The sequence below is a fragment of the Gossypium arboreum genome, chromosome 8, assembly GCF_025698485.1.
Source record: "Gossypium arboreum isolate Shixiya-1 chromosome 8, ASM2569848v2, whole genome shotgun sequence".
In the NCBI taxonomy this organism is placed as follows: Eukaryota; Viridiplantae; Streptophyta; class Magnoliopsida; order Malvales; family Malvaceae; genus Gossypium; species Gossypium arboreum.
This window is the reverse complement of record NC_069077.1, coordinates 8932316-8951646: the sequence shown is the minus strand read 5'-3', so window position 1 is coordinate 8951646 and position 19331 is coordinate 8932316. Positions and strand designations below refer to the sequence as shown.

Genomic DNA, 19331 nt, shown 5'->3' with positions numbered 1-19331 from the left:
TTCTCCGATCTAGGTATGTTCTTTTACTCATCGATAGATATTAAACCACAATACCGATTATCCAATTGTCGCTTAGAGATTGCTAGCTGGACTTCAAAAAAGAAAAAAAACTCAACCCAATAACTTAAATAAAAACTATCAAATAGTTTAATGTTTATTTTGAGACTTTTTGGAGTTAAGTGATCAAAACATAAAATATTAATAATTTAATTATATTAAATGTAGTTTACATAAAATAAAAATAAAATAAAAATAAAAAGAGAATTAAGAAGTTTCCATTTTTGGGCCCAAAGAACAGCTTGTAAAGATCAAAGGAAAATTAAATTTGGCTTAATAGAGAATCTTGGTTTTAGAGTTTTTTCAGCGTGTTCATATTTACAAGCTTATATTGCTTGTATCTTTAAATGATTTGTTTACAAAGGTAAAATTTTATTATTAGTCCCTATATTATATGCAAGTTTTGAATTTTGTTACTTCATTATAATTTGGTTCATTTTTGTTTCCAAACTTTTAAATTTTGAAATTTTAAAAATCTACTATTAATCGTGTACTATGCATAAAGTTTGAATTTAGTCCTTATTATTTAGTTTGATTATTTTTAGTCCTTATTCAAACTTTTTATGAGTAATAAGGGGAAACAACATGGTAACATGGTATTACACACGTGAGACTATGTTTATCGTACAATATTTAGAAATAATAAATTTAATGCCAGTTAAATTCAAATTTAGTGCATGTACCACGCGTAAGTTGTTAAATTTGTCCGTATATTTTAATTTGATCATTTTTAATTCCTATAATTTTTTAATTTTAAAAATTTTTATTTTTGACCAAACGGTAGTTGTTACATTCATTATGTTATGCTACTTCCAAAACTTGACACAACAAGCATATTATTACATATGTAATGTCATGCTAACTTGTTATTTCTATATATTACTCTGAGAAAAACAAGTTCATGGATTTAACAATTGTTATTTGTATCTAACACTAAAATATTGAAATTGAAAAGTATATGACTAAAAAGCATCCGAATAGAGACCATGAACTAAACCTACAGACTTTACATATATACAAGGACTAATAACAAAATTTAATCAATTGAATTTAAAAGACTAAAATTTCAAATTTCTAAAAATGTCAAAAAAAATACATGAACTAAGTTTAAAATTGACCAAATTAACATAGACTAAATCTATTATTTACATAAAATATAGACACCAAAAGTAAAATTTAACCATTTAACACTTACTAATTAAGTCATGGGCTGAAATTTCAAATTTTAAAAAATACATAAAATAAAAATAATGTGCATAAAATCTTATACACTATCGATAAAAATGACACGATACATTTTCATTAAATTAAATAAAAATATAAAGAACTTATAAATAAATACTATTAATTTTATTTATAATTTAAAATTTTAAGATTTAATTATAATCAATGCAGCTAGCAATAGTAGAATCATGGTAGGTCCCATGAAAGAGTCCTTGTATGGCCTGCATCGCACAGATATAAACATAAGAGAATTGTGTGAAGAGGGGACAAAAGGGCATCCACTAAAAGTATGGTTATAAAAAAGAATTAAAAAATATAGTTTTACAAGGGTTAAGTGGAAAATGATTTGTATTTAAGACAATATTAAATATGTGGGTCTACTTCAGATTTGCATTTTCAAGGAAGATACCACAAGCTTCAGTTTTGTAATTTTTGTTTCTTGGGACAGAAATTAATATCTGAGGAATATTGGCTTTCTTCTTTAATTTATAAATAATAAAATTATAAATATACAATTATATAAATTACAGAGAAATAAAAAATCATAACAACTGCACATGATAAAATAAACGTAGAAGACTTATACATGAAAAATTGAGTTTAGAAACCCGAAGATCCAAGGCTTCAGTCTTGATAATCAATAATACCAAGATTTCTTGCAAATTCCATGGTTTTGTTGTGATTAAAAATGAAACCCATTAGAGATGTAATTTTTTTCTTTTTTTCCAAAAGTTGATTTCATAAAGTTTTACACAAACAAATGCCAACAAAGCCACAAATCCAGTTACAATGAACAGTTGTACTAGACAAAGCCCCAAAAAGCTAATAAATTAATTCTTTAAAAAGTCTTCCCACCGAAATTTAAAACAATAAAAACAAACAAGAGATCCTAACAAGTTATGACGATTTTTTCAATCAATAACACTTTCAGCGGTGAGTTTTTTTTTTTTTTTTTTTAAACAGTTCCTTGCTCTCGTGGCAGTAAAAACATCTTTTAACTTGAAACAACAAATGTAATAGAATCCCAAACATAATCGAATTCCTCTAAAAATAAATCACAAATCACCCAACAGATAAAAAGAAAACAAGTCACCACAAAACTCAAGCGACAAACTCCACAACACACAATCACCCAAACATTATTCTCATATAGATTGTACACTACAATTTTTTTTTTTTTTTGTGGACAAAATATTAAACCTCAAAACTCAACAAATGTTCACACAGAGTATGTTCCACAAGGGCCATGTTTTACCTATTCACCCGTTATTGCATTAGCACTTTGACAACAATTATTGAGATTTTTATAATTGGGTCAATTCATTGTATATTATATATATGTGCCTCTTAGTCACTTCTTAGTAAGGTCAATTCATATACATATAGACATAGTTCAAAGGATTATTATATATATTCAAAAATATAGTTTAAAGGAAAAAGGAAAATGCTATTTGCCAAGGTATCCCCATTCTATCAAGTGGAAATATATATATATATATATATCATCTATATGTATGAATAGATCATCCTTGTATTAAAAATAGGCAGATGTTACAAAAGAATATACTCCCTTTCAACATATATTTTTCTTTTGTTGTTTTTAAACTGATATAGTACAAATTATGTACACAATCCCTCCCAAGAAACCATTTCTACTCTTTAATATTAAGCAATGGTGCTTTTCTTTTAGACCAACCGTGAAGGACAAAGTTCAAATATAGCAAGAACCTGAATTGAAGTTCCATTTCATGGCTGTTTTGTTCATGTTTAGAGCAGTGTAGCATTTAGCATTTTCTCCAACATGGTAATCGAAGAGACTATGACCACCATAAAGCTTCTTGGCCACCGAAGAAGAAGCACAAACCAATATTCGATTGATTCCATATGTCCGTATGTTTTACTCAGCTTGTTTCGTGAATACCTGTGAAAACTCTTGCAACCGAAAGTGCATCAGTGATGGTGACTAGTCAGGTTTAGTGTACTCAAGTAGCATGTGCGGTGATCTGTAAATCTTCACTAGGGTCCAGTAAAGGACCTCTTCGACTCCAAGCTCACCCTCTGCTCTCGCAGCATATATATCCTCACAAATGGCTATCAACCTACATCAAAACCGGATAAACGGGTGTAGGTGAAATAAGAAATGAATGTAAATGTTCTCCATGCTTTCGTCCTTTAGCCTTCGGCATAAGGAATTCTACCATAAAATTTTCTTATAAGAATGCATATATATATGTACGTGTATATATATTACCTGTCACAGGAAGGCAGGTTTTCATACGGTATTCTCATTCTTAGGTCGGAGCATTGAAGCCTGATAAACCGGCCAACAGCTAGTACAAAAGTTATGTAGAGACCCCAAATGCTGAATTTGCTTAGTGTGTCTCCAAGAATACCCTCTGTTGCAGTATTGCAATATTAATCACGACGACAAAAAAAATCATAAAAAGTTACTATCGAAATAAATATACAACAAAAAATAGTTTTCGAGAACTGACGTGGTGGAGTTTCTTCGGATACTACAATGGCCATTGGTCCTGTGAAACCTCCACAGTGAACCATATCAGATGAATTGATAATATGGAAGGACCACCACTCGAAAGTTGCTCGATTGATAACAAGATCTGCACTCACTGAACTGACTGAATTTACCTGTAGAATTTGGTTTCAAGTCAATGATATATTATCAATGGCAATAATAGAAAACAGAAGTTAACAATGTATCATGAAAACAAAACCCGAATGAAAAGTGCTATATACCTCTTGCTCAAAAGTTCTGACTTCACCAGAACCGGTAACACGGAAGTATCTTGAATAAAGATTGTTTACCCTAAAGCCATTTGCAGAGCCATTGAAAACCTTTTGAACATCAGATCGATCGGGAAGATCCTTAGGATCTAGAGGTTTTTCATATTTCACAACTTCCTTGCCTTTTGGCCGATCCCTTGAAAGCAGCCAAGTAGATGTGATACCCATGTCCATATCCCAGTCAAGGGACTGAATAAATCTTCTCTGAACGACGTTGGGAACGAGCCACAAAGTACTCGCATCTGCTTGGCAGCATATCAATTGTACATCATTCTTATTGTAGGTGTCCAAATAATTTAGGGGATCTAGATTAGCATCGGAATTGAGCTTATCCCATGGGATCTTTTCACAGAGGGTAGTATGATACAAGGTCAACCTTCCACCAATGGTACTGATGTCTATTTGAAAAGTTGCATCTTTGATGGGGTTTGCAATATTTGTCGGATTGCCACTGCTGTACATCTGGCAGAACCAAAGCAAAACAAAGTTATTGATGGATCGAGTTATAGAATGCTTCTTCCACCTGATCACAAGTAACAATATACCTAGATATCCATAGGTGTACATGACTTATGGTAAAAACATTAACGATGCCTGCAGGCCCACAAGTAACGATATACATTTTCCTCATTTTCACAATAGCAATCTACAAATTACAAAACCCCATTTCCCGACAAAAATACATGCACACAAGATATTAGTGGCACATACATCCAAGAACATGGAGTTGTTTTATAATGCTTCAAGCAGAAAGTTGCCAACTCAAGTGTTTGTTTTACATATTCAGTGGTCCTGGACACCTAGTATTTGCATGCACATGACTCACTATCCACATGGAAAATTACGAAGGAAACAGGTCCTAGCATACCAGGAATGAGAAAGAATAACAAAATGCCAATAATCAAATGGAATCCCTTCTGAGAAAAGTTTCTCAAATGGTTTTTAGGTAATAAGTACTAGACATCGAAAAACATATCGTGCAAATAGTAGATCTGGTTAACGGTTATGAAGTCTCTTACCAGCATAGGAGCCCAGATAACACAAATTAAGATAAAGAACAGACATATCCCATTGCAGCACTTGGTCATTTTTGTTTGCTTTTCTCCTTGTTTGTGCTGAGCTCTATTCAACAAAGCATCGCATTTGACGAGGTACAGGCTTGCATTTATGTCTTCCAGCTAAGGAAAAAAAGTGACATGTTAGTTCTAAAAATCAACAAGAAACAATTCAATCAAAGAATCCCTGCTTACTGAAAATCAAAACAACTATTCTTTATAAATAATAATAATAATAAAAGAAACTCTGGACTTACTTTGAGCCAGTCATACATGGTCAAAGATGTTGTTGTGCATGACCAGTCAAGTACACATCGTAATTCATAAAGAAATGGTAGAGCCCGATAAAGTCTATAGCCTAAGTAATTAATTCGTGAGACCTCACTGGTCAAAAACTGTCGAAACAAGGTGCTTTTATGAGGAATTCCATGTCGGATTTGTACAGCCTGAAGTGCTAGAGAAACTGCTTTAGCAAGAAATATAGCACGCAGTACTAGCCGTGCAGCATGCTGGTCGGAAGGTTCCATTCGCCAAGCATACTGTGTAATCGAATATGTGAAGAGAACAAAATTGAAAAGGTAGAAAACAACTTTGGCTGTTGCAAATGAACAGAGATAAAGTATTCGATCAACAACAATCAAGAAAAAAATGATCTGCAAAAAAGAATATGACCCAGTTAGGATTAGATCACAGCATATCAAGCCTATAGTAGCCCAACTAAGAATGCGAAGAAATGACAACTAAGCCATTAGAAATAGTCGAGCAAAGTTAAGAAGAGAAATAAGAAATAAACTTACAATCAAGATAGTTACATATTCTATAGGAAATTGATCTTCTAGCTGATAAACATCAAGAAATTCACTCTTGTTCTTTATGACAGACTGGTAGAACATTGCAACTAGGAAAAACACAGTCAGATCAGCAACAAATATGTAAGCATACAGATCAAATTCCCTTTTTCCACCACCAATTACAGAGAGTATTTGGTATGGGAATCCCGTTGCTTCAACAAGCCCAGCACGTTGTGCCTCAAGAATTTCTTTCGCCACATCAGCTGCTGGAGTTAGTGACTTGTACCAATCTGCTGAGGTACATCCTGTCAAGGGAGATGCATACACCACCTCAAAAACAATCAGAGCCACATTTGGGCTTTCTCGACTTCTTTCAATGCTTTGAACCTGGACCCTACTAGCAAATGGACAATTACTGGGGATTGTTTGAGTACATCTCTCATCATGAACTAGCCTAAGCAGTTGGTTCATTCCAGACTCAACCTTTTCTGGCTGAATCCCATCCTCTGGCCACAAATGAACATCCACCGAAACTTGAATAAAGTAAGGAGGAGTTTCCGCTCCCTGTATCAATGATTTCCAGTACCAGAAGAAGCTTCTAATTACCAGTTTCGCCGTATTTATTACAAATTGGAACAACTCTGATACCCTTTCACTCCAGCTATAGTTCACAAGAACCTCTTTTCTACAAAGAGAACTCCTCCTATGGGAGTTATAGTCAGTAGAGGGCATCCATTCACCATCTTTTGCACTTATAGAGCTTTGTAAGAGGGTAAATAAGTACACAAGAAATAGAGGCAACGAACTCACAACAAATGACGATTTGATTTCACGAGCAGGAAATCCTATTTCACGGAGCAGGTCTGACATGATACTCAATCCACAATGCTGGATTACAATTTGATACAGATACTGAAGCAACATATAAACTTCCGTGTAAATCAGCATGACAACCCAGAAGATATAAGTCGGACCTGTATTCACACATAGAGCATACAAGAAAAGAGCTGCAAGATACACCATAGATAGCAAACTGAAGTTCCATAGAAAGACAAGGATAAACAAACAGTAGCACACAACATCGTTATTAGACCACATCTGGGACCATATATGCCGAAAGATCCGCCCCAGCTGCAAACTCGTAGCATCAGAACTTTTATCAGATTGCAGAGAAGATGAACGGTTCAAATGGATATTCTGCATCTTTTGGACCTCCATCTCATCAAAGGCCTCATCCTCACCAGATGAGTGCTCATTCATATCGGAATCTTCTGGTGCAATGTTTAAGAAATTTACAAGGTTATTAACTGCCTGATTTCCAATAGACTGTACCTGGGAAACGCCATCACCGAGGAGGTGTACTGCAGAAATCAAAGGATGCTCCTTTGCTTGGTTTTTCCTACTTCTCTCTGAATCTAAAAAAGCACTATCAGCATCAGATTCAATTTCAGTGATCTCACAAGGTGCATATTCCATTGAATTCTTTGGAGATTCCACAACTTCAGGATTTTCTGCTTTCATATAAGCAGCATATGTGTGTGTTTCAGGGGGGAACACTGAATCTTGTTTATCAACTTGTTCTTGCTTCCAAAGAGAGCTTTCCTCTTTGTCAAGAGGCCCAACATCCCTACTTGAAGTAAGAGAAGTCCTCCTCCTCCGCAGGCCTTCATCGTCAGGAGAGACATCACCAAAAGTTGCAACAGAATTCATGCTATGGAGCTTTATTTGCAAGTTAAGCATCTCAGATTTCATCTTCTCCACTTGCAAGTTGCGTTGATGTTTCTTCTCCTCAGCTTCACGAATCTGTTGCAACTGTGCAGTTTTCCAAGCAGCTTTTTTCTCTTGCTCACGTACAATGGCACCAATTTGCTCCGCTTCAAGGTATCGTGACACATAATCAGACTCGTGGGAGGAAAACATATATGACTGAAGTGATACCAACATAAATATCACAATCTCAACAAGTGCGGATCTGGCAGTAATTCGAAACCCATAGTCATACTTGTAAAATCCAATGACTTCATATATGTAGCTCACAGTATTGCACTTTCCAGAACTAAACTCCCCCACGAAAGGTGATTGATAGGCAAGAGAAAGAACGATCACCACAAAGTTGTAGATACGCAAGAACTTGAATATTTTATTCTTTTTCTTGAGAATTTCAAGCCTCATCCGGAAAAAAACAAGAGCAAAAGCAAGATAACCCAGGTGCAGAATATCATACTCAAGAGTTCCAGTAATCAAAATCAATACAAGGACCAAGTCCAATAGATGGCAATAACAATAAAGCCTTACATAGTCAAGAAAGGTCCACATGCTTTTGGTTTCAAAAGAGAGATCTCGCCAAACAAATGAATTTTCACGTTGAGACAACATTTGCCGATATGTTGATGAACCTGAGAAATCAGACAAGTGATCTGCACGAAGCTTAAAACATGCCAGAAGAAAGACCAAGAAATAGCTAATAAGCATTCGGGGATCATCAATGATCAGTCCTGCAGGAAAAGGAGAAATTAACAGCAGATTAGTTTGAACCTCCATCATAGGCCAAAATTAAATAATGAATTGATAGATAACTATGAACCACTGACAGGAATAGACAAACTCTTCCAAGCATAAGCTAATTTAAGCTAAGTTAGAAAACAGTCTAAAATTGTTCAAATGCCCGTGTCAAAGATACCAGACTTCTTGTAGAAAGAAAAAGGATAAAACATGGCAAAGTAACATAGATGATAATGCTAAAATAAGAATCATTAAGTCAATTTTCTTCTGCCAGTCAAAAGCAAAGTATAATAATTTGTGCAGTGCTTATCTGCCCTATTTAAGCAATAAGCAGATCCAGAGATTAATACCCAGCCAACAGCTCCTGCAATACTGAAAATATGAAGCCGAGCTTTTCCAGCAGTCATGGCAACAGATTTCAGACTGACTTGGCTTATTTTGATTCAGAGGGAGCATACTCTTCCAAATGGCAAAATACTCGAGGATGAGAACAGAAGCAAACAAGAAGACAAGAACTGGCCAAAATTTACGAATAATCTGCCGATTCAAAAGAATACAAACAGCAAGCACTGCAATATATAGCATAGAGATGGCATTCAACAAAGCAAAACTTGCGAGAAGCAAAGCAATCATGTTAATCTCCAGGCCATAAAGGCTAAACATGTTCTCTATCCAGAATTTCAAATATATTTTTAAGAGAGCCTTCTGTGTTTCAAATCTCTCTTTCCTTAATGCAAGGATTCGCTTCTTGTTCCACTTATGACTCTCCTTGGTGCTTCCCCAGAAATATCCAAATGAAAATTTTCTCACACCAATAACCTCAGAACCTCCAGCTGCTTTGGAGGACCCATGATGAGGTGCTTGAGAAAAAGCACTGCTCAAAGATGACCATGAATTGCTTGCTGCTCTGTGTTGTCTTATAGGTTCTGTCCCAACACTAGAAGATGGCTTATCTTCCCCATTAGACATGTAGCCATTGGTGTAGTTATCCTCTGCTGGTAAAAATAAAGGACAGGGCTCTTCCCATTTGCGTTTCTTGGAAATACCACTTGGCATATTATCCAACCAACGGAAGACATTGTACTGAAGGATGCATGCAGCAATTACCAGAACCTTTCCTCTCAAGCCTGATTCTATACCCCAAAATCCTGGCTCATATGCACGAATACCCAAAAAGAGCGACAAATCAGAATGCTTTTGCCCTGGAAACATTTCAGCTTGTTTACCCCACATCTGAAAAAGATACTCTGATGTAACCAGAAATCCCGTATAAACTAAGAATGATTTGGATGGGATTTGAGAAGCTTTAGGTAATGTTGAACATATGACAAGGCCAAGTAGATACAAGAATCCAAAAGCACAAATTGGAGATAAAGATGCATAGAATAATGAGACAAACAGGACCTTCTGGCTGTGCCAAATCAGAAACCGCTTGGCAAAGCCAAGTATCCCAGAACCTAAAGGATTGGGATGGTAAGTTCTGTTGTACTTGCTCTGCCTCCTTTCATAGCTATAAAGTTGCATCACAATTAGAACAGCTAGAGATTGCCAAATATTATCCAACAATGAAGCTTCAGGATCATAACCCAAATAAAAATAGAGATTTATAAACCCAGAGAGCCAAATCTTAAAGCTGGTAAAACTGCTTAAGCTATAGATAATAATGAACACCATAATTGCATATATTTTTAATGGAAACCATAGGCGCCTTTTAGTTCTCTCAACAAGTTGTCTTCCAATAATCCAAACAAGGAGAAGGAAGATGTATCCAAATGATATATAGTTGGGTGTCACCATGTATACTGTGAGAAGAATAGTCAGCAAAGCAATGTAGGTTCCACATGATCGATATATTGATAAAAACTTCTGCCCAATTTCGCTAAGGAATGATGCTATCCTTCTCTCTGAATAACATTAAAACAAACAAGTAAAAAAATGCTGTCAATAGAAGTTTAGCGGTAGAAGCAGTAATGGAAATATTGATAGACAAATGAGTAACAGAAACAAAATATTATAATAAACAAAATGGCCTAGAGACAGCTATCTTGAACATTCCTAGAAGTCCAAATTCATCAGAAAGCAGACATCTCATTGTGGCCTAAGGTCAGGCTAAGAACCAGCTATAAAATAATCAAAAAGTATTTACAATCATGTCTAGATCCATAAAGCCTGCACATCATAGCAGGATGATACCAACTTGTTCTAGGTTTAGTTTGCTATAATATTTGAATAAAATGTAAGGCATGAAATTTATTAAACGGTTCTCTACTTAGAATGCAAGTAAAGACATAAAAACAGTCAATTTTACTACCAAGTTTCCCATACCTGATGAACATAACATTTCGACATTCATATAAAATAAGCTAAAATATAGGACTACCTATCAAAATAATTTTAGCATTTGCAATTAATAGTGGAAAACCAAACTTTTTTTATAGGTATTTCTTTTTCAATTTTAACAGCCAAATTTGGACAGAAATTTTGACATGCATAGAGATTATACCATAAGAAGGATTATCATGGTAGTAGGAGGCGCTTGGAGATGCATAGACTGACAAGAGGACAGACTTGTTCAGACCAGCTCTCAAGATGCTAAATCCAACAGGAGGGCTAGGGGTGTGCTGCACAATTGCTGAGAATGAAAATAGCATCTCAAACCCATGGTTATGGACTGCACAGAAGCACGCAAGCAAAGCTATTTCCAGAAAGTTCAATGAACTGTTATGTTTATGGAGACCTACATCAATTCAGAGAAGATTGTTTAGTTTCTTTCTCTTTCCAGGGCAAGGGTAGTTCATTAATAGCCATAATCATGACATATAAATGAAATTAGATAACCCAAAGCAAATACATACCCAACTGCGACATGATTTCCAAAACAATGGAGCCTTTTTGCTCCAAAGCATTAGAGATCAAATCGATCTGAAGAAGGTACAACAATGCAAAGTGAGCTTCACAAAGAAGAATCAGAGACTGGCGAATCTTTCTGCTGATGTTGTGGCTCAAAAGATAGATCAAAAAGAAAACCACTGAAGCAGAGGAGAAACACATAAAGCCAATTAGAAACTGCTATGGATAAACTTGCAGTAATAATACAAATTTGCACTTGCTTATGTGAATTGTACAAGAACATTGGACAAAAATCCTTATGCTAAAGGAAAATTTATAATTATACTTAACTAAGAACTAAAGCCGACAAGGTTTACTAGAACATACAATAGACAGCATGGATTAATCCGGGTTTCATTGCTATGATAAATATCAGTGCAAGCATGATAGCTCGAGAACATTTGCGCAGTCCCCATGCAATTGTAGCCACAATGAACACCTTGGTCTCTCCATCCACTGCAAACAAAGGACACGAAGAAGCAATTATATAGATTAAAAAGCAAAATTACCACCCTTTTGTACTCAATATCCGTAAATGATCTTAAAATAGATAAGAGAAGCAGTCTAAAGCAATGCCAGAGTAGTAGATATACGAGAAAATAATCAGTTTTATGTGCTGTCAGAAGACAGAAAATCAAAATTAAATCTTAAAGATATCTTAAAATAAAAAACTAACTCTTCAAGCTCACTGTTGTAAGATAGAAATCTAACTCGCTAAATGCACAATCCTAGAAATATATCCCTTCTCAGGATTTCTAAAGATATATTCCAAAGCCGACCTGATGACAGTCCAAGAAAGAAGTCTGTAGCACTCAGAATATATAATTCATACCTTCCACAGCAGAGTTGTTCGATGCTATAGAGTCCTCATCAGATAAATAGAGGAAAACAGAATTATTTACAAGATTCCCCAAAGCAACCAAAATTCCAAGACAAAATTGTGCAAGCAAAAAAAATCCAGGTATGGGATAATGCCAAAACCCAACCATTTCCCAAATTTCCATATCCTGCATGAGCCCATATGTTGATGAAAACATAAGAAAAAAGAAATCTGAACCATTTAAATTTATGAAATGATGAATTTGCAAAAGAGAGGAGTACCTTCCCAAAATTCCTATTCAAGAAAGCAAATGCCACATTGAATATATAGGTGCTTACAGCCCACAAAAGAATGAAGACAAGGAGAAGCCCATTTAACCGGTGCAAACGGAACAGGGAAGGAAAAGCATACACAATGTAGCCAACATATGCAAGTAGCCCAAAAGCACATATACTTGCAAAGTGGAAACTCCAAAAGGAAAGAGCAAACAAGGATACCTGTCAAAATTTCCACAGACAATTTACATATAGATCTTAATATTGATAAGATTAGAGAAAAGACCCATAAGATTATAGCAACATTTAGTAAAAGGTAGCAATCATACTGGAAAACCGTAAGTGAAAAAGTTGATGGTAAAAGTCCGGAAAGCTGTCCCTCGTAGTAAAACATTGGTATGCCTTACACCAGATCTGGAGAATTAGAATAACTCATTACAGAACTCAAAATAACCTATCAGTTAAAGAATGGACCCTTTTGTTTTCTAGAAAATAAAAGCAGAAGCATAAATGATACGTGAACATCTTATACAGTGTGCCAGATCCAAAACAAACATGATGGTGAAAAGAAAAAGTTAATTAAAATGAGTGCTCGTAATTAAAATAATTCTGCAAAGGAGCAAATTGAATCAGTAATTTGATCATGTTCGGTATCCTCTCACTACTGCTTTCTTTCAGGATAGCTCTATTAAACATAGAAAAGCATGATCAAAATAGTAAAGTGTAGATAAATACACATAGGTTAAGAATAAGAGAAATTTCCAGGATATAGCAGTACAAATAGTTATTTGGATAAACTATTTCCAACTTATAGGTGCAAGAAATGAATTAAATCCATGGATAAATCAAGTATCCTAGAGTTTGCAATTTATGGTGTGTATAATATTTTGCCTCTTTTTAAGATTTAAAAGCATATAACAAGGGAAGAATCAGAAATAATATAAATAGGTATGTTACCTTGATTCACGAATGAAGAATGAATGCTTTGATGGAAGTAGTTGCTCTGTCAAGCTACTTTCCCGCGTGGACATGATAAAATCCATTTCCTCCAAATCACATTTGACATAGGATAGCTGCAGTACAAGACAGAATATTTAAATAGAAGAAATAGACACCAAGACGAAAGCAGTACAGAAATATTTTAAAACAAAAAGAACACAACACATAAATAAATAAGATATTTTCAAAATATTGTCATATTATGTCTTACAAGTAATCCAAAACTTCAGGTATTACTAAACAAAACTTAAGACGACCATAAATACATGTACTAAGCATATACATAGAGCTGCTCTAATCTTGTTCTCAATTATATTATTTCTTTATAATTAATTTAACTTGTTCAAAACTATTAAGAACATATATTATATAAATATGCGGTTTCCAACTAGGAAGCTCTCAAATTTTCAACTGCAATTTCACTGAGCAAATTGAAAAAAAATTGCATCCAGAATGGAAAAAATGTCATCAATCTCCAAAGTTTAGTTTGCAACTAAATAGTTCATATCTGTCCGGGAAAAATTTCTTATAGAAAGAAAACACTTCAAACCATCTTAAATTAGTAATATGGGGAAAAGACTTATTAGATGGACAAATGTCAGACACAGGAAAGACTCAAATGAAGTCAATTTCATAATATAAGATTCTAGGAAGAGGGAAGAGTGTCTTGCATTTCATTTAAAGGTTCAGCTAAAATCTTTAAACAGAATCAGACGTATAGTAATAAAACTAGTACATACCATGATGTAAAAAAGTACAAGAGAAACAGAAGAGCAAATTTCAGTCCACTCAGATGTTGAACATATTTTGAATAGACCAACAAAATCAGCTATCCACTGTAACATACTTGAGAACTCTATAGGGAGTTGATACACATAAAGCATGAAAATGCTGAAGCCTGCATAAAACTGGAGAGCCTTCCACAACCTTGACAAAAAAGAAACAGAACATAAGCTACTAAAAACATTAACCAATGATAAAATCAAATTCATTGACAAAGAAAATGAAATAGAACAATGTACAAAGAGTCAAGAAGAAATCACCTGAATAGTCCTAGAAAATTGCTAGTCAAAGACCAATCCACTAGCCCAATGCAGCTTCCAATGAAAAATGGCAGAGAAATCCACGAGGGATGGCTAATTCCCACAACCAGCTGAATAGCAGGTAGAAGCAAACAGGAAGCAACTTTAAGATGGGAACCTTTCATGAAATAAACAATGGAAATAATTTTATATCAGTTTCAATTTAAACATGACTACCTGAGGTAACAAGTAAATTAAAAAAACTCAATTAAAATTTTAAGTTCAGAAGCTGAAGCAGAATAAAGATTAAGAGAGAAATGTTTAAGATAGTTTTAACTTTTCTTTCTTTTTCTATAGTGTCCGAGGCCAACAAAAGTACCAACTTATTGTCAACAGCATAGACTTAATGGGAATTGAAATTTATATATAAAAGTAATAAAGCTGACTGCAATGCAGATAAGCAACGCGATCATTTCAGTCGGCTAACCAGCGAAATAGCAAACTACCAGGCATACACATTATATGTTATTAATGCAGTCTGTGCATACATTGGATATTACTAAGTTGGCAAGGATACAACTCACAGTAGAGCTATACTGCACGAAATACAAAGCATTTGTTTGCAAAGAAAACTCAACTGTCTGTTCTGTTACCACATGAAAACCCTTGACTAGATTGACAAGAACTCTAAATTGAATATGAGGCAAAATAATGCTTTAGAAGTTCTAGTAGCTAACTTTTAAGCTTTAAGTAGGCTACAGAGATCAATAATTTCACCTCCAATCCACAAGGCCCCAAAGATCACAACAGAAATATTCCACTAGTAAAACATGTGCTATCATTGACACAAAATGAGAAGAGAATAATAAGGCTTCACTGCTGCTTTAGAAGAGGGACAATTGGGGGAAGAGTGTTGAACTTGATTTAATTCATTTAACAAAGTGAATAAAATCATCTCTAGTTCATATCCTCTGCATGCAATAAGTTAATCCTAAAACATGCATATAGGATTGCTAAATGGATCCTGTTTTGGGTGGGGAGAGTACATAGTGCAACAATATCACTACATAAAAAAAAATTAGAAAAATAAGGAAATACTTACAAACCTAATTGTTCAACAACTGTCAAGAAATGACCCCAACAAGTATACCGCCACGGAACAAGACCGAATCTGTTCCCATGTATATCAAGCAATGCAACTACTAGCACTAGAAGTTGTGTAACCAAGAAATAGATCACAGTGGGAGATCTCCAAGACTGGATTCTGCAAAAGCATAGCCACAGGGACAAACTGTCAAAATATGCAGAGACTGAAGGAACAGAAGAATTAAAGAAAACAAAATATATCCTTACATCATAAAACCAATTAGCTTGAGCCACCAAGCATCTCCTACACTCTGTTTATAGCCTCCAACAGCCCATATAACAAGATATGCAACTTGTGAAAGAAAAACAAGTAGGGAAAAGATGATAACAGGCCACAGTAACAAATATTTCCTCCTGAAACGAAATCCTATAAGAAAGTAATCCCATGTTACTTTATAAGAAATGAAAACAACTTCAAATAAAACCATTAAAATAACAATAATCAGAAAAAGAAGTTAAACTTATAAAAAATGCAAGAAGTCAAGAAATATCATAAACCCCTCTTCTAATTTTCTTATAGACTTGGGGTTATGTAACATTAAAGACTGCTGAATTCTACAATAAGCACTTAGCAAAGTTCATTAGATACGTACAGCAAAATCTAAAGCACCAACAAGATAAAAGTAGTAAGAAAAAACAATGAACAACTGAGACCCTGCTGAATTATGGAAAATTAGAACTACAGAACTGCAAAGATAAAGCAAAAATTTACCAGAAAATCTTCATCACTTACCTATTTTAGGTGCAGTATACTGAATGAGAAGGAAAGCGATCAAATCAACAAGAGAGATCAAACTCCAATTGAGCAATGAAGCTTCAAGAAAGACAGAACAGGTAAAAACTATTAATTAATTGATGGCAGAGCATATATGTATTTGTATATGCATACACACAACAAAAAAAATGCAGTTTCAAACAGTAACTCATAAAAGAATAAATGATCTCAACGTCAGTAGAGAATTTTTCTTGCTGGGAGTCTTCTATGTAGAGCATTCTGTAAGTTATCAATTTACAGGTCTCTCAACTTATAAAATTTAAAATTAACACTCTATGGCACTCTGCTAAAACCGTGCCTCAAAGCTCATTAACAAACCAACCTGTCCCTCACCAAAAAGAATACCAATGAAGTTTTCGCTTTTCAAGTGACTTTTAACTGCAAAATCCCTTCTACCCTTCTCACCTTTCAGGTTCCAAAATAACAAAGACTGGATGATGTCCTGTGTCACAAGCTAATTTTAAACTAGGTTCAGGTACCCAGGAATTAGATTTTTACAGTCTCAAAAACTTGAAACTTACAATTGATACTGGTCTAGTTCAAGAATGACCCCTCAAAGTGAATTTTCCAAACAATATATGAAAAGAACAGAAGGTTGCATATAAATGCAAAGACTAGTGTTCCCATCATGAACTCATGAGCAGTAAACAAAATCCCTACTCTTAAACAGCAGCTTGGATGAAAAAAAAGGAAAAAAAAGGGTCATTTAGACTCTCCTCAACTTCCTAAGACACTCCCTTATGGAATTCGGATTTGGTTATTTCTCTATGGGACATAGCATAGCTCGAATTATACAGATAAACGCGAGCACTTTAAGACATAGCTCAAACAATGCATATGTAAAGTAGATTCCAACAGACAACCAACACCACTAAATGAATTTCTAATTAAAAAAAAAGGGGGGGGAATGAAGCAAAAAAGAAAGAAACCCGGAGTCTTTATATAAATTTATAAGGGATGAAATTAAAAGTAAAGAGTATTAAGAAACAAAGCATACCTGTAAGAAGCAGCAAAGGCAAAGCAAACCCAGTTAGAAAACTCCCCATGAGATTAGCACTTGAATTCCACCAAAAAAACCAGATCGATTCACAGCAAAAACACAGAATACGTTAATGGGTTTTCGTTTTCCATTAAAATCAACAAAAACCCATTTCACATCAAATCAAAAATTTCCTCCTAAGCAAACGAAAAGAGGAAATTTTTGACTTGAAAACCCCAAGAATGGAAGTTCGGGTCACGTGTTTTTCAGCAAAAGAGGGAATAAATTAATAAAAATAAAAACGAAATTAGCTATGGGTTTTACTAAGTACAAAACCAAACTCGTCAAAATCTGATGTCCTGAAATATGTATTAAGGAATTAAAATAACAGCAAGGTTGATTTTATATTATGAACATAAAAATGATTTTTTATATAAGGAAAATATGGCTTTACCTGATATTCTAGAATATTATATAACTCAAGATATTTTTTTTTACCCGCGCAATGCTGCGGAGGGAAATATCTTTCTAGCATATTCATTGATTTATTTATTTATTTTGGTACATATAATTAGAGTCAAAATTTTAAAATTCCATGGGTGATTGAATCAATTATATCACCAGTTTATTTAATTAAATTAAATAAATTATTAAAATTTATAAAATATTAAAAATTTGGTTTGTGTTTGAATTAATTGATTTATATCAATTTCTAAATCTATTGATCTAATTACTTTTTTGAATTGGTATCCTAATTGATTCTCGATTCGATCAATTAATTTATCTAATTTGATTTAAATAATCTCAATAAAGCTAAATGAATATAAAATTTAGAGGATAAATAAAAATGATAAATATTGTATATGTATAAATGAAGGATTAAAAAATCAAGCAATGAAATATGAAAATATTTATTTTAATATTTTTTAAGAAATAAAAATTAAAGTGTTGTTTTTGATAAAAGGTTATCAAAATAAAAATGGAAAGAAAAATTTTCAAATATTTAAGAGTTTAATAATATTTTTCAAAAGAAAAATTGAGGGTTTAATTAAAATTTTGTGAGATTAATGAGAAATTCAAAAAAAATTAGAAGAGTTTAATTAAAATTTTCAAATAAATTAAAATACATAACGAAAATTTTCAATACAAAAATAAAAATAAAAATTTTCAAAAAATTAGGAGATCAAAGCTCCCTTAGCCTCCATTACGATCCGCCACCGCCTTTATGGTTCATCAGTTCACTATTTGAAAGAGTAAGATATATAATGTGCTTATTAAGTTCAACTGAACACTTATATTATAATCATTTATCAATGATTACAAATATTGAAAATCAAGACCAATTAACCATATTGAACTAAGATTTTTCGGGCTTCATTAAGTTGACATTTTTGATCATTCTTTCTTTTGTTTTCTTGATATATTTATCGGATATTTCATTGATATTCAACTCCAAACCTGTAAGCACTAGTCTCGAATCATCAGGTCGGACTGGTGTTGTCGGTTTCGCCATGGCAAATTCATTGCCTGCCTCCCCACTGGCTACAGGGACGATGATCTTTGGGTGGCCTATACCAGTTCGCAATGAATTCTCCTTCTTACCCGAGGGGTCAGGGACCGACAAACCGAACTTGTCAACGGTAGGCTGATCATCCAACTCTTCTGTTTGCTTAAACAAAATCTTAACTGTAGGATCTGAACCATCATCCTTGGCTTGGCTTGCAAGTGGTTCTTGTACTTCATTGCTAGCAAATTCACCTAGTGACCCTTTACCAGTTGAGCCCTGAGTCATGATGTGACCCAAGGTTAACCATTTCAAGCCTTTACGAATGAAGTTGAAGAGCCTATGGCAAATGCCAAATGGCTGATCATCCTTTCCCTTCTGCTCCATTGCCTTGGCTGAAAATAAGTGGAAAAGAATCGCTATTTGAATGATTCGAAACTTGGAGCTCAAAAAAATGAAGAAAGAAAGAGTGAGATTTTCCATGGAAG

The 19331-nt window shown here is 34.1% G+C and overlaps 1 protein-coding gene across 2 annotated transcripts; it reads right to left on the bottom strand.

Annotated features, from left to right (window-relative positions):
• Positions 1–2749: 2749 nt before the first annotated feature.
• On the bottom strand, positions 2750–17836 carry LOC108469729 (piezo-type mechanosensitive ion channel homolog). 2 transcript variants are annotated; one of them, XM_017770738.2, is made up of 21 exons: positions 17358–17836; positions 16319–16399; positions 15793–15952; positions 15546–15703; positions 14461–14617; positions 14158–14344; positions 13376–13491; positions 12748–12832; positions 12425–12640; positions 12156–12330; positions 11651–11779; positions 11290–11463; positions 10938–11171; positions 8785–10338; positions 5939–8427; positions 5399–5794; positions 5106–5264; positions 4039–4548; positions 3777–3930; positions 3533–3677; positions 2750–3380 (listed from the first exon to the last, which is right to left on the bottom strand). In XM_017770738.2, exons 1-21 carry the CDS (start codon positions 17404–17406, stop codon positions 3245–3247), a joined length of 7464 nt encoding a protein of 2487 aa, XP_017626227.1. In that variant the 5' UTR covers positions 17407–17836; the 3' UTR covers positions 2750–3244. The 2 variants fall into 2 exon arrangements, with proteins under 2 accessions (XP_017626227.1, XP_017626229.1); XM_017770740.2 differs by lacking the exons at positions 15793–15952; positions 16319–16399; positions 17358–17836 and having other exon boundaries at positions 15542–15673.
• Between the last annotated feature and the right edge of the window lie 1495 nt (positions 17837–19331).